We start from the raw sequence: 15,660 nt of genomic DNA on the forward strand, positions 1-15,660 counted from the left end.
CGGAGACTCGAGTCCTTCTTTCCATAGGCTTGTTTGTCTGCCTCTGAGAGCTGGTTGGGCACGTTCGCTGATCTGTGCTGAGAGTGTACGGTGTTCAGAGAGGTGCAGACAGTGATGCAGCGGATTCCATTGATAGTTTCTGTGATATATGGTTGCCGGCTGGCCGTGTCGCCGCTCTGCAGACGTTAGGGCCGCAGGTCGTGTTCGGGGAGACGGGCAGGTCGTACCCACCGCCCTCTCTGAGGGAACAGCTTGCGGCAGTGTGGAGGTGTCGGGGCTTTGGCAGGGTCCTGTGGAGGTGTCGGGGTTTTGGCAGGGTCCTGCGAGGCTCCAGAAGGATTAACAGAGTGAGGCGAAGGCTTGCGTCATCGCCAGCATGGGGCCACTGCACCGCTGTGAGCTTCCTCTCTCTCTCTCACACACACACACACACACACACACGTACACACACACACTCACACGTACACACACACAGACATACACACGCGCACGTACACACTCTCTCACACACACACACACACACACACACGTACACACACACAGACATACACACGCGCACGTACACACTCACACACACACACACACACACACACACACACACACACACACACACTCACACACACATGTACACACTCACACACACACACACACACACATGTACACACTCTCTCACACACACACACACACACACACACACACACACACACACTCACACACACATGTACACACTCACACACACACACACACACACATGTACACACTCTCTCACACACACACACACACACACACACACATGCGCACGTACAGACACACACACACATGTACACACTCTCACACACATACACACACACACACATGCGCACGTACAGACACACACACACACACACACACACACACACTCTCTCTCTCACACACACACACACACACACACACACACACACGCGCACGTACACACACACACACTCACACTCTCACACACTCGTACACACGTACACACACACACACACACACACACTCACACTCACACTCACACGCGCACACACACACGTACACTCACACACACACACACACACACACACACACGTACACACATGCACATACACACACACACACACTCACACGCACACACATACACACACACACACACATATACACACACACATACACACACGCGTGTACACACACACAGGTGCACACAAGCACACACTCACACAGCGCACACAGGCACGCACATTCACACAGGCAACACACACACACACACACATGCGTACACATGCGCACACACTCATATACACACACACACACACACACACACACACGCAGGCCACACGCATGCTCACACAAGCCACACACACACAGACATATGCGCACACACACACACACACACACATATCCTCTCTCTCTCTCTCTCTCTCTCTCTCTCCCTATCCTGGCTGTGCTCCAGGTGGAGGGGGTGGGCCTGCTGTGGTTTAGGGGCCCCTGGCGGGAGTGGTGTGTTTCTGTGTGTGTGTGTGTGTGTGTGTGTGTGTGTGTCTGTGTCTATGAGGAAGGGGGTCACGGGGGAGATCAGATCAGTGTACAGGTACACGGAGTTCCGATCCGATCGGGGTGGGAGCAGGTGGAAGACTGGGGGGGACTTGCTTCCCCACCCCCCACTCTCTCTGTAGGGGGGGGGGGGGGCGGTTTCCGGGGTGATGTGATAATCTAAAGGAAACCAGCAGGCATGAGACAGGGGGGCTCCTGGGAGATGCTCTGATGGGGCTGCATGTAGTACCTAATGATGGGGGGGGGGGGGGGGTTGGGGGAACAAGTGTCTCTTAATAGAGTCTGAGTCTGACAGGAATCAACAGGAGAAAAATTAAGGGCCCAAACTGGGTCCGTGCAGCACCCTATGACACTGAGCTGTGTGTATGTGCGTGTGTCTATTATCTGTGTGCATGAACGTCTGTGTATGCATCCTTATCTGTATACATGTGAATTTGTGTGTACTTTTATCTTTGTACATCTGTGTGTATGTGTACGTTTGCGTGGGTATGTGTGTGTGTGTGTGTGTATACATATGTATAAAAAGGAAATAAAATTTAAAAAACTAGTGAAGCAAACTAGCAGCCTCTTAACAGTGGTGTCAGCGTGAACGTGCTGCCTCCCTGCACACAGGCATTCAGTAATCAGTCCGGTTCATTTGCTGTAAATATCACTAAGCGATGCGTTCATCCGTCTGTCTGTCCCCTGCTTTAGCCTGGCTCCTCGGGCGGCTCCAAGCCCCAGACGGGGATAATGCTACCCCCCTTCCCCCCCCCCCCGCGCCTGCCCGCCCGCCTGCGAATGCGGTATTGAGGGGGAAACCGGCAATCTGTCTCCCAGGAGCGCCGAACGGCTGCTCGTTATGACTGGGGCGATCGGCCTCCATGACTGCTAGCGCGCGGCTAACATCTTAACTCCGCCGTCTCTCCCGTCGTTTGACCTGGAATGCGACGCGCCGCCTTATGTCACTTCCTGCTCCCGCTTTCTGCATTCCTATGTCACTTCCTGCTCCCGCTTTCTGCATTCTTATGTCACTTCCTGCTCCCGCTTTCTGCGTTCTTATGTCACTTCCTGCTCCCGCTTTCTGCATTCTTATGTCACTTCCTGCTCCCGCTTTCTGCATTCTTATGTCACTTCCTGCTCCCGCTTTCTGCATTCTTATGTCACTTCCTGCTCCCGCTTTCTGCATTCCGACCCACCGCTGTTTCGGCAGAAACCCCCATCCCCCACCCCCCCCCATCGCAGCAAATAAGGTCGCGGGCCGCGGTTTCCGTGTCTACGTTGACGAGGGAAACGCGGGTCTGTGTGCGTGAGACTTCGCACATCTGCCGCGACTCGGCGGTTCCACAGGAGGCCGTTGCCGAGTTACGCGGGCCTGGTCTCTCGAGACGCAGCCCTGCGTGGAATCCCCCAGCATGCCCTGGGGCGCGACGCGGCGTGCTCTCTCTCGGCTTCGGCCTGGTTTCCTTGAGCCCTTTTTAGCGCAGTAGTTGCCCCTACTTTAGCTGCAGAAAACCCTCGCACAAGGAACCGAACGACTAATTGACCTTAATTAACCCGAGAACACAGGCCCGCTGTGTTTTTCCCACAAAGCAGAAGTAAACAGAAAGGAGAGGGAGAGAGAGAAAAAAAAAACCCACAACGCACGTCCGTCGTCGGGACAAAACGTCACGGGCGCACGCGCGCGGCAGCTCCTTCACAAAGCCGGCCACTAGCCGGAGAGCTGCCAAAGCCAGATCAGGATTCAGTTAACAGGTCAGCCAAGCCTTGTGCATTCAGAGGGGTTCGAACAAGGTGGCGGTACGCACTGGAACCCCCCCACCCCCCACCCCCCCCCGACCGGTGTTTTTGGGACAGGGGGGAGGGTAGTGGGAACAGAGGAAGAGGGTTTGGGTATGTAGTGAGAAAGGCAGAGGGAGAGGGCTAAACAGTGTTCAGTGTTAATTCAACTCTTATGTATTACCTATTGGTGTGAGAGTGCAGACATCTGGCCACAGCAAGAAGGATGACCATAAAGATAACTACAAATATATTGTTTATGTAGTAGATGAGCAGAAAATTAAAAAAATTTAAAATTAAGTCCACATCAGAACTATAACGATAGTGACACTGACAAGTTGGGATCACTTTTGGACGTAGTCGTTTACCAGCTGTATGAATGATAGAAACACTGACAGCCAATCAAAATCCTTCTGCAGGGCGTCACGTTCAAAATGGATGGTTATTGCTAAAGTTATCGCTTACAGCAGGGATGGGCAAGATGGGCCTGTTTCTGGGTTTCAGACCAACTTCTGCTCTCAATGATTTAGTTAGCCCAGTCATGGGTAGCCACTTTCCGTGATGTAAACCGCAGCTGATGTTCTTGACTCGTATGCCTGTATTATTGTAGTGTTTTACCGTCACCTACAAGTGAACCAATGTGGGTGCATATGCCGAATTGGCTGATTGAGCCAGGATAAGTGCATACCGGCCCACCAGGACTGGAGTTGCCCGCCCCTGTTTATGGCTACAATTCTTCGTATGCATAGGGCTTATGAGACATTATAGCAGCGGTGTGCAACAAGGGCCCATCCATTTCACCATGGTGTGCGAACCGTCTGCTCTCAATGACTTAATTAGCTCAATCACGCCTTGATCTGACACCCGTGTACGCACCGGCTACGGCCACAGACTGCGGATGTGTCCTGAAGACTTGCTCTGTGCTCCAGCTTAGTCCGTAGCGTTGCCAGAAAACGAAAAACTCTTGATAACTGGTTGTTAACAAAAACCTTAGCACGCAGACCGGCCCTCCAGGACCGGAGTTGTGCACCCATGCATGACAGACCGCATGTAGCCTAGCGGCTAAGGTGCTCGACTGGAGCCCTGCTCCACCTCCCTGCTCTAACCCCCCCCCTCTCCGTTCCCCTGGTGGAGGCTGTTGGTCTGGCCATCGGCCCCTCCCTGGCCATGCCCCCCCCCCCCCCGTTTCCCCCGGGTCGGGGAGCGCACTGCATCGCTGCCAAGTCACACAGAGACGTTTCCTGCTCCTTTTCCTGTTGGGCCGGCTAATTTTAGAAAAGGCTCTCTCTCTCTCTCTCTCTCCAACGGGGCCTCGAGCTCTCCCCCAGGGGCTTTGACGACAGCCCCAGTCGAAGAGGAGTCTCATTCAGCCCCGAAACGCGCGCCGGGGTGGGCCGGGCTTGGTCTGATCCATACTGAGGCCTTTTTACACTGGAGGGGGCAGAGAGGGACAATGCAGGTTCAGGAAGTAAAAGTTATCCTCAGTATTTTTGTTCCAATCACCTTGAACTTCTAATTTGGCACAGTTCTTCAGCCAGGAGGTAGAACCATTTTGTGCAGTGGTAACCAACCCCGTTCCTGGAGATCTACCGTCTCCCTGTAGGTTTTCACTCCCAACCCTAGGGAAGCACACCTCATTCAACAGCTAGAGCAGGGCTGCCCAACCCTGTTCCTGGAGATCTACCTCCCTGTAGGCTTTCGCTCCAACCCTGACAAAGCACACTTCATTCAACAGCTAGAGGTCTTGTTTAGCTGCTAATTCGTAGTCAGGTGTGCCAAGTAAGCACAGGATTGAAATGGGAACTTACAGGATGGTAGGACTTCAGGAACACGGTTGGTTACCACTTACTTAGTCAAATCAGTTCATGGGTGGAAGAAACACATGGCAGGACCTTTACGTTGACTTTCCACCTCTGCGGTAGAGGCCCTGTACAGTAGGGAGTAGGAGTGGGCATTCGGGCTTCCCTTACTGGAGTACATTCCACAGTTGGTGTGTAACCGAGGCTATGGTCTATAAATCCTGAGTTCAGTCTCAGATCTTTAGAGCAAATTTCTGTGATGTGAGTCGGCGTGACGTGCTAGGACAGGGGCGCACATCTGCTGTCCTGGAGGGCCGGTCTGCGTGCTGGCTTTCTTTCCAACAAATGACCTTAGTTTTAGGTTTGTGACAGCTCGATAAATGATGCCGATTCACTCCTGTACTTGAGCAGAGTAAAATCTTTAGGATACACTTGCAGTCTGTGTGGTTGTAGCTGGTGCCTATACCAATGTCCGATCAAGATAGGATTGAGGTAATTAAATAATTAAGGTGGCACAAAATCCTGAAACGGATCGGTACTTATGCACCCAGTGCCAGGAGTACAGCTCCACTTTATCTGTAAACCAATTTTGTAGCCTGCAAGTCCAGTGCATCACTATGGAAGCTGTTGACTGCATAATCAATAAATAAATAAATTTAAAAAGACTAACTATAACGAGTTTGGCCTACAGTACTCCAGCAAATGTGTTAATTGAACCCAATATGCAGAGTCCATTTTACTAGACAGCTGACACCAGAAGAAGCAACCTGTTCTCGGCGGTGGATTGGAGTTTGTTTACACAACCAATCAATCCATGAGAGAAGCACAGGTTGAACAGACACGATTTATCAAAGTTTATCACACAGAAGGTCACAGAAAAGTCATGCAGTTTTTTATTTCATTTGTTAGCTGCAAAAAAAAGCACTTTCTGTATAAGAATACAACCACACGTTATTGTATTCCCACATCGTCTTGAATCCTGTTGATGTGCTATGCGCACCTCTCAGTGAACCGCTGTTTCATTGAACGTAGTCGGTATTAATTGAATAGCGAATTGAGATGATTTAGGTAATTTTACACGCTGAATTTTGGTTGCTCACCACATGGCTTGCTGAGGAGGCTTCATTGGCTTATTACACCAATCAAACTTTCTCACTAGGCGTTGCAGATCAAATATGAATCAAAATTCAGCTACTGCATTGTTTACTTCTCAGTGTATTTTAGTGGACTGTTAAGGAGGAACAAGAAAGTTTATCAGTGGTCCGCCATATTGTTATTTTATTTTCCAAAATGGTCTACCCAATCAAGTACCAACCACTTGGTAGACTACACCCCTTGTTCTCAATCTAATTTCCCATGGCATTTCGGCATTTTTTGACAGAACCAACCTGCAGTACCGTAAATACTGCATTATAACTGCCAGTTTCATTTCGGACAGTTCTGCAGTTCGGACCGTTTGTTGAATCCGACTTGGCACTTGTGAGCCCTCCTTGGAAAGAAAGAAAGAGAAATTTACAATAAGAATACGAAAATGTTCTTGCATGAGGCCCAAAGACCTCAGCTCAGCTGTATCCAGCTACAGTGGTTTTTGTGATTTCCTTTCAATCAGCAGTGGAATTAGACCTCAGAACAAAGCCACTCTTTAGCCAATCAGTCACTTAAATTACACACTTAAGTGCAGGGACACATTACAAAACCAGCAGACACAGCGGCCCTCCAGGACTTGACTTTTAGTTAGATCCCTGTCTCAGCTGCGACACGGAAGACAATTTTACATATTTAAAAAAACCCCCCCAAAAACTCAGACACTTATTGTTGGGGGGGAAATAAAACAGGAAACTTACTCTGAAAAAAGGAAAGTAAAAAAAAAATATATATATATATAAAAAATGAAGCTCTGCCTTCACACCTTACCCTCTTCTGCATTCTCGGCGGAGCTGGGTGAAAACAGTGTCTAAAGGAAGCTAATTAGCGCCGGGCTAACGAGGTAATCACTCGGAGGCCGACCGACTCCCAGCGCTCCCTCCTGTAAGCCGCTAATCAGCCGCAGCTGAAGGGGACGCGCTGCTATTAATACCTCCCGGGCTCAGGTAACGGCACACACACACACACACACACACACACACACACACACACACACACACCTCCTACACCTGCCTCTCCTGAGCCACCCGCAGCAGCCCTGCGTCAGCCCGGCGTGCGCTTAGTAACGCGGCCACCTGTATCCCCCCTCTCCCCCCACCCCCCCCGCGTCGTTCCTCTTCACCTCGGGCCCGGAGTCGCCGTTTCTGTAAAAAAACCGAGCGACTGCGATTGTTGTTGAGGTTGAGAGAAGAGTTCCTTTTTTAAAAAAATATTTTTGTTTTTACCCCCAACCGCATTTCCCTTTTTCCTCTTTCATTAATCAACACGGATTTATACAAAAATTCCAACAGAATTTATGCCGAGTCAGCAGACTGAAACCAGCACTGTGGCTGTTCTCAGTCCTGGGTCTGTTTTTTTTTTTTGTCTTTATTTTAAAATTCACAAGTAATTTTGACCCTAGAAACCCGGTGAAGCGAGTTAATTTTGTATGAACTTGCTCAATTAAGTGCAGAGTAATAAAAACTCATATACTTTCAGATATGCAGGGCTAGGGATGAGAGCCACCAACCCAGGGCATTGTCATTCACCAGAGAAGCAAGCCTCTGAGTACCCAGAAGGGAAACTTGGTATGCCTAAATAGTAGTGGGAGACGCACCTGGGCTAGCATAACCTGTACTACTGACACAGCACCTGGTTATGAGTTCCTTAGCAACCAGACCTGGGCCTACTGCATACATATCTAAAACACTCACTTGTGAGATCTCCAAGAATTGCCAACCAAAACAGACTGATTTTACTGGTGTTGAAATATTTGAAATTAGGCATATTTTCTATTTTGCATTCCTTGTTTTTTCATGCTTCTTAGATGAGAAAGCTGATCACATCAGTGCTACACTGCCAGTTAGCATTCATTTGAATTGGCCAGTGGTGCACAACCCGGGGTTGGTGCAGGTTTTAACTCTGCATCAAGACAGCTGATTCTACTCATCAAGGTCTTGATTGTTAATTTGGTTAGTTGAATGAGGGGTGTTCAGCGTGGGCTAAAACCAAAAAACCTGCCGCAACCCACACCACCGGCCCCTTTCGGATGAGATCGGACACCCCTGGTGCAGGCAGCTTCGGGCTGCCATGGATCCATTCATCACCGTGGTGCTATGAGGGACAGAACAGAGCCAGGAATAGACAGAGGGACATTTGAGTCCTCCTGTCCCTCCGTTACCCCCCCACCCCCCTGCTGGGACCGCGGCGGTTCAGCCATACTTCGCGTCGAGGCGCGTCCATACCTCGTGATGTATCGCCCGTACGTGACGCCCGTAGGTACAAACCCCGCTTGCCCCCCCCACCCCCGTGCCTATTCCTGGTGTGCCGACGCTGATCTCAGGGAATGCGCCGTTCCCAACCGGCCGGTCCCCGTCCCCTGTCCCACTTCCTCAAGCGAAATGATCCACTCGACCCCGGATAATCTGGCCTCAGGACAAATCCAGTCAACCAGAACCCGGTGCTCTCCTGTCCTCGCGGCACCTCACTGTCCCCCCCCCCCCCCCCCCCGCCTGGAACGTTCTAGATCCACCCACCGGATTGCACCAGGCTTGCGTTCAGCGAGCGGAATGTTCCTTGAGGAACTCGGTGCCCTTGTGACAGTTGCCGTTTAAAAATTTGAATCCCAAGGTTCCTATTTGATTACCAACGACCGACCGCTAATGGAGACACCTCAAAAAAGAAATAAATAAATGTATATATTTTTTTTTTTTCACAGATTGTTCATTAAAAAAATACACAATATATTACACCTATTTGTTGACCGTGCACTTGCTTTTCACACTGTCGGTTACTGTTAGCCAGTGTTCTTGGTGAACAGACAAAAACGGGAGTATGTTTGTGAACGTTGCTTAACGTGAGCTTGTTAAAGACCTCGCTAGGTCATCTGGCTTTGGCAGAGATGGAGCTCTCAGCTGGAATCTGTTGTTCCTGCCAGGTCATCTCATCTCCCACTGGATTCATTGTTTATTTGGTATTTCCACAGAAATAAATCAACACTGATCTGCTCTGTGTTAAGCCTGCCAAATTATGTTTAAAGTTCATGTTTATCTGTATTTACCTCCGCCAGTGTTTACAGTCACTTAAACGTTTTTATAATTTCAGTTCTTGACGTACTCTACAACAAAAGTATGACCGTGTGTGAATTGTATCAATATTTTGTAAAGTGACTTTCCTTAGACGATTTATTTTGCTACAATGCACTTCAACTTTCATGATCGTATCAACTAAGAGAGAGGCCACAGGACAGGAGACTAATGTTGCCGTCCTTAAAGAAATAAATAATAATTTGTTATTTAGCTGACGCTTTTATCCAAATCGACATACATTTGATTAGACTAAGCAGTGGACGATCCCCCCCCTGGAGCAGTGGGGTTAAGGGCCTTGCTCAAGGGCCCAGCAGCTGTGCGGATCTTATCGTGGCTACACCGGGGCTTGGACCACCTACTTTCTGCATCCCTGTCACGTACCTTAGCCGCTAGGCTACTTAATGGCAATGTTGATCAGGGATTGGCAGTTATGGTCCTGGAGGGCTGGTGTGTATGCAGGTTCTTAGGTTTTTGTTTCCACTAGTTACCCTGGCTAAGTGAATTAATTGGCTGTGTACACCAACACGGGATCAATCGTAGATTAGATCGCAGTAAAATGTTTTGCATATTATGGTAGGGCTAATTAAGTAATTGAGAGCAGAAGGGCCAGAAAACCAGAAACAGATACGACCTTCGTTGCCCACCTCTAATGTACATGCTTTTAATTCCCGGGATAATTCTGCCCAAGGATTTTTCTGTTAGAACTTTGTATAAGAGAGTCAGGCAAAAGGAAGTTGCTTTAGACTTCGAGCCAACTGAAATTTACACAGGGACACTGACAAACTGGTTAGCACACACCTCTCCCAGCGCCAAAGGGAGTTTCGTTTGCTTGTTCTCCTATGGGAAAGAGCACCGTTCCTGGAAATTCCCAGGTTCTGCGAACGCGATTCTGCCAAACCCGATACGGTCCTGGTCCGAGGTCGCAGGGGATGTGGACAGTGACTAAGCGGCCTTGGACGCTGAACCAGGCCGTGACATTTCCAGTCGTCGTCCGCGCCTACGTCAGAGTTAATGGTTAGACATCCGGAGCTTTGTTTGGACTAAAAGGAGAAAAAAAAACATCCGACCCAAAAAAGAATCAGCGTTACCGTCCGTCACCATGTCCTGAGAGACTGGGCCGAGCAAATTATATTCACTCTTTGCCTTTTTGTCTTTTGGTTTGGTTCTAGGACGGGCCACAACTGCTGTTTTTACTGTGCCATATTGGCAAAGAGTTAAGACGTTGGGCAAGTGACTGTTAGGAGATTCTTTTCCCTGTTCAAACTGTGCACCGTAGCGATCGGTGACATATCTGTTGACCCGTGAGTGACCCGCGTTTGCCCCAGGTCATTGTACCCATTGTTAATGCCCACACAAGCGGGGCAAATGCTGTCCTTTGGTGACCTTATGCTTCAGCAAGGATAAGGGCAGATTAGTGTGGAAAGAGAGGCTGGAGTCCTGGGCTCATTGGTCGCCGACTTCTTCAAATGTACGAGTCCTACTGCTTGTCTTCTTCAAGGCTCGAGTCCTACTGTAAATGTTTGTCATCTTCAAGAGCTTTATTATTGCTGATAGGTCATATTCTTCTTCAAACGTTTTAGGTCTGCTCTCATTGGTTGTCTTCTTCAAACACTAGAGTCCTGCTCTCATTGGTCACCGTCTTCTTCTTCTTCTTGTGTTTTTGCAGAATCTGAGCGGCAGCCGGCCCCCTCCCAGGTACGCGTATGACCCCTCCGTCTTCGCCTTCCGGTCCCTGAGCACCATCCCCCCCCGGAGTCCCCGCACCCCCCAGGAGGAACTGGCCTGAATCCGGCCCGAACACACTGGACTCTCTGAAACACACCCCACGTGTGGACTCTCTCTGACCAGACCAGGCCAAAAAAAAAAACTTGATATTGAAGGCAATATTGTTTTATTGTTAAGACTCCCTGTCAATCTAGGTTTGTCTATGTCACCGGAACATTGCTTTAAGGAAGAAAAAAAAAGAAAAAAGATTGTTAATAGTAATAATAATAATATTAATAATAACAGGTAAATCTGTGGCCAGGGTGTGGAGGACTGACCAGCAGGGCGGGACTTGTTCGTTCACCCTTAGCCTTTGACCCAATCACTCTCAGGTATCCCATTTGATAGACAGCGGCGTCGCCAAGGCTACCGTTGACTACAAAACTACAAAGACCAGCATGCAGCAGGTTTATCCCCAGGGGTTGGCAGGGCTGTTTAGCATTCGAAGGCCTACAGTATCCTGCCAAACAGCACTCGGCTCCTGGGATATTTCAGGTATTTTATTTGTGATTGGCCTGGTTGTTTTCAGGCCTTCACTGCCCCCTCCCCCCTCCCTGTATGCTCATTTTCACAGAAAGGATGTGCGCTCTAGGGGATGAACGAAGGGCAGAATCTTATGTTGCGGAAAACCGGAGGAATTTTAAGTTTTGTGTGCGGACAGAACCACACAGTGCATTCTTGAAGACAATCTTGAGGGTTCCTTTGAATTCTCTGAGGTACAAATGCCCGTTTGAACCCGCTAAAGAGGCGTGCTTTAACGAACCCGTTTCCACTGTACTGCCCCCGGCCGATCTGGCCTATTTCATCGCGCTGAGAGCGGATAGCACTTCCTGTACTGTGACCTGCGACGGAGACCTATTCGGCAGTCGCGGTCAGGCCACAGGACCGCTCCGTGTCCGTTAGCAACGCGCGCACGAGTCGCTGTCTTTCCCGTCCACGTGAGCGGACCACTTAAACCTGCGCGTAGACGCCGTGTAGGGACTGTACTTGTGCTTTAGCGACTTACTGTAACGGCGCGCCGAACACACGTGAAGAGACGATCAGTGCTGGACTCGAGCTCTGTGTTACGGCCTGTTAAGAGGGGGAAAAAAAAGAAAAGAAAAAGAGATGCACCTTGATTTTGGACATGACAGGAAGTCCATGGACGTTGTACTTGGGCGGAAGCCTGGGATGTAGAATTTGACCCTAGGCTTCTGTAGAGACGTGTGTGTGTGTGCGTGTACGTGTGTGTGTGTGTGTGCGCTCTCCTGCACCGTTCAGGAGAGAGGATGCGAGCAGCCAGTGAAGCGGCCTAGCCCCTCTCCTGCTTTTGCCTTCTCACAAGCCACCAGCCCCTCTGGCTTTGAATGTAAAACGTTGTAATGAAAACATAAGCAAAAAGGTCGGCACGCCTAGCCCAGGAGACCGGGAGAGTTTAGCGACGGTAGTTTTCTGAATGTCATCTGTCACGAAGACGACTTATTTATGCACACGAGCGCATCCATGCACTGACCTGACAAGAAGCGAGGGGGATCAGATAGCAGCACGGGCCCTGTGAGGTCGCCGTAGCGGAGAGCGTTTTGCAAGTAAGATTGTAACACAGTAAGAGCGAAAGAGGACTCTCCCCTCTTCCTCGTCCCCCCTCCCCCCCCTCCCCGTGTCTTTCTTTGTCGCTTGCGTTCGAAGTTAATAAATGGAGAATTAAAAGGTCTCATGTCTTCTTCCTGCATTTCTGGGGTCCCTGTGTTCCGCCGCTGATGATGTCACAAAAGGCTTCTCCCGCAAGCTGGTCCCGAAGCAGGACATTATTTCAGGCCTGCTTGGTCCTCAAGGATGAGAAACGACCATCTGGTTTTTTTTTTTTTTTTTGGAAAGGGGGGGGGGGGTTGGGGGAGGAGGAGGAGGAGGAGGGGGGCGAGTCGATTATGATTACACAATAGCTGGTGGTGTGCTTTTTTTTCTGCTAGCGCACTGAGTATTCGCCGGTCTCTGAACCTGGAGATTACACGGGGTGAAACGCTTTGAAGCGGAAGAATGTCTGTGGTTGGGCGAAAGCCACAGCCGGCCGCGGTCGGCAGGGGAGGAGGCGAGACTCGCTCTCGCCCGTGCGCGTACGCCGCAGAGGTTCTGACGCATCAAACGCGAAAAGGCCTCGTTTGCACAGTCCTGGCTGCAGGCTTGTGTGAAAACGGGGCCCCCGCCGCCGATTTATGGCGTACGTGACTTCCTGGGTCCCACGGCTGCGAACCCACCGTGTACTTCGACTGATCGCATTTTCTCAGCTCAGAAATAAAACCAGCCGATAAACCGCCGAAGCTAACGCTGATGTAACTGCAGACGCGACATACGCTGCAAATGTGACGGCACAGGACGGCCGAGCACACACACACACACACACACACACACACACTGGGGCCGGAAACTATTGGGCCATGACATGCAACACACGCAGATCTACACCGTACCTCACACCTGGGTAGGTATGCAAGATGCACAAATAAAATAAACACACACTGGTTACTAACGTGTGAATGAAATGTGTTTAGAATGTGCAACACTGCACACAACTGGCCTTTCAGGACATCTTGGCTCATTTTGCCTGCAGGAAAATATTTCTGGAATCTTCCGTTTCTGGGCTAGGCTATAAACAACAAATTACCCAAATGGAACTTTTTTTTTTTTGGTCTCCTAGTGAACTGTTGCACTTCATGTAACCCAGCTGAGTTTATGTGCATCTCACTGCGTTGTTCAATAAGCACCAAGCCACCTGGCCTGATCAAAACAGCGATGCTAAAAAGCAAGTCCGGTGGGTGAAGAAGAGCCAATCAAAACAACTGAAAGGATGAGGAAGCAGGATCTGATTGGGCGGCCTGTAGCGTAGTGGTTAAGGTAAATGACTGGGAGACGCAAGGTCGGTGGTTCTAATCCCGGTGTAGCCATAATAAGATCCGCACAGCCGTTGGGCCCTTGAGCAAGGCCCTTAACCCTGCATTGCTCCAGGGGAGGATTGTCTCCTGCTTAGTCTAATCAACTGTACGTCGCTCTGGATAAGAGCGTCTGCCAAAATGCCAATAATGTAATGTAATGTAATGATTGGAGGCTCTTTTTTCTTTTTTTTCTTTTTTTCTAACCTTGTAAGGGGTGCGGTCACAAACGTGCGATTAGAAGGTTCTTGACTGAACATTCTAATGCTAATGTAACAACCACTACTGATAATGGAACGATTATCAGTAATTCCTGAAAACATAACTGTTCAAAGGACTAAAAACCCTGACCCTAAAAAAAAACCTGCTTCCCATCATCCAATCTCAGGAGCTATGGGGAGTTGAGGCGCTGGTCACTCAGTCCTTCGTGAGCACGTTGGCCCTGGGTTCGGGCTCAGAGCCTCGGCCAGCCCTGGAGCCCGGATCCAGCCAGACCCACACTGCTCAGGCAGTATGGAGGGCCAGCGGGGGAGCGGGGAGCTGCAGGAGAACCGGGCTGGCCACTGCCCCGGTTGTGTGAGCAGAAAGGGCAGGAGGACCGTGTGTGTGTATGTGTGTGTGTGTGTGTGTGAGAGAGAGAGAGAGAGAGAGAGGAAGAGGAAGAAAACCAGTCTCCCGTGTGTGCGAGTGAGAGAGAGAGAGAGAGAGAGAGAGAGAGAGATAGCCAGGCCTCCCGTGTGTGTGTGTGTATGTGTGAGAGAGAACCAGTCTCCTGTGTGTGTGTGTGTTTGTGTGAGAGAGGAAGAATGAGCCTTGTCTCCTGTGTGTGAGCGAGAAAGAGATCGAGCCAGGCCTCCTGTGTGTGTGTGTGTGTGTGTGTGTGTGTGTGTGTGTGAGAGAGAGAGAGGAAGAGAACCAGTCTCCCGTGTGTGTGAGTGAGAGAGAGAGAGAGAGAGATAGCCAGGCCTCCCGTGTGTGTGTGTGTGTGTGTGTATGTGTGAGAGAGAGAACCAGTCTCCTGTGTGTGTGTGTGAGAGAGGAAGAATGAGCCTTGTCTCCTGTGTGTGTGTGTGTGTGAGCAAGAAAGAGAGACCGTGTGTCTGTGTGTGTGTGTGTGTGTGCGCGCGTGTGTGTCTCCCGTGTGTGTGAGTGAGAAAGAGAGACTGTGTGTGTGTGTGTGTGTGTGTGTGTGTGTGTGTGTGTGCATGCGTGTGCGAGTGAGAGCCATCCACCCCCCCGCCCCCCCGCCCCCCCCTCCAGCAGATCATCACACCAGCTTCAGCGTGGGCCGCTGAGCGGCAGGATCAGACGCAGAGACAAAAAAAACAAAAAACGCCGCTGACGTCAGCCGCCAGCTTCTGTGGAGGCAGCAAGGAGCCGGCGAGAGAGCCAATCAGGAGGTGGGGTGGGGGGTGAGAACCAATCAGGAGGGGAGGGGGGGAGCTTTGGCCCGGGGGGGGGCACGGAGTGAGAGAGAGAGAAAACGGGCGGCGAGGGACAGAGCACCGGCGCGGGAGGAGGTGAAGTCGATGGGCGTGGCCCCACAGGGGTGCCGCACGGCTCCAACACGGGTCCGTTCAGCTTACAGAAAGCCCTCGAGACGCTCCGCTCCGACAGAGGAACCACACCGCAGAGTGTTTGCCTCTTTAGAGATACTTTTATTTTACAAACAACACCAGT

The 15,660-nt window shown here is 50.4% G+C and overlaps 1 protein-coding gene across 2 annotated transcripts in view; it reads left to right on the forward strand.

Moving 5' to 3' along the window:
- Positions 1–15,660, forward strand: part of si:dkey-16j16.4 (histone-lysine N-methyltransferase SETD1A) — a 36,210-nt gene that overhangs the window by 18,604 nt on the left and 1,946 nt on the right. The window contains exon 5 of one of the 2 annotated variants that reach the window (XM_061261081.1): positions 10,980–11,008. In XM_061261081.1, coding sequence (XP_061117065.1) covers positions 10,980–11,008 — 29 coding nt within the window. Of the gene's footprint in view, positions 1–10,979; positions 12,768–15,660 lie in introns of those variants that run through there. The other variant, XM_061261073.1, reaches the window with a different exon arrangement.

The sequence above is a fragment of the Conger conger genome, chromosome 1, assembly GCF_963514075.1.
Source record: "Conger conger chromosome 1, fConCon1.1, whole genome shotgun sequence".
In the NCBI taxonomy this organism is placed as follows: Eukaryota; Metazoa; Chordata; class Actinopteri; order Anguilliformes; family Congridae; genus Conger; species Conger conger.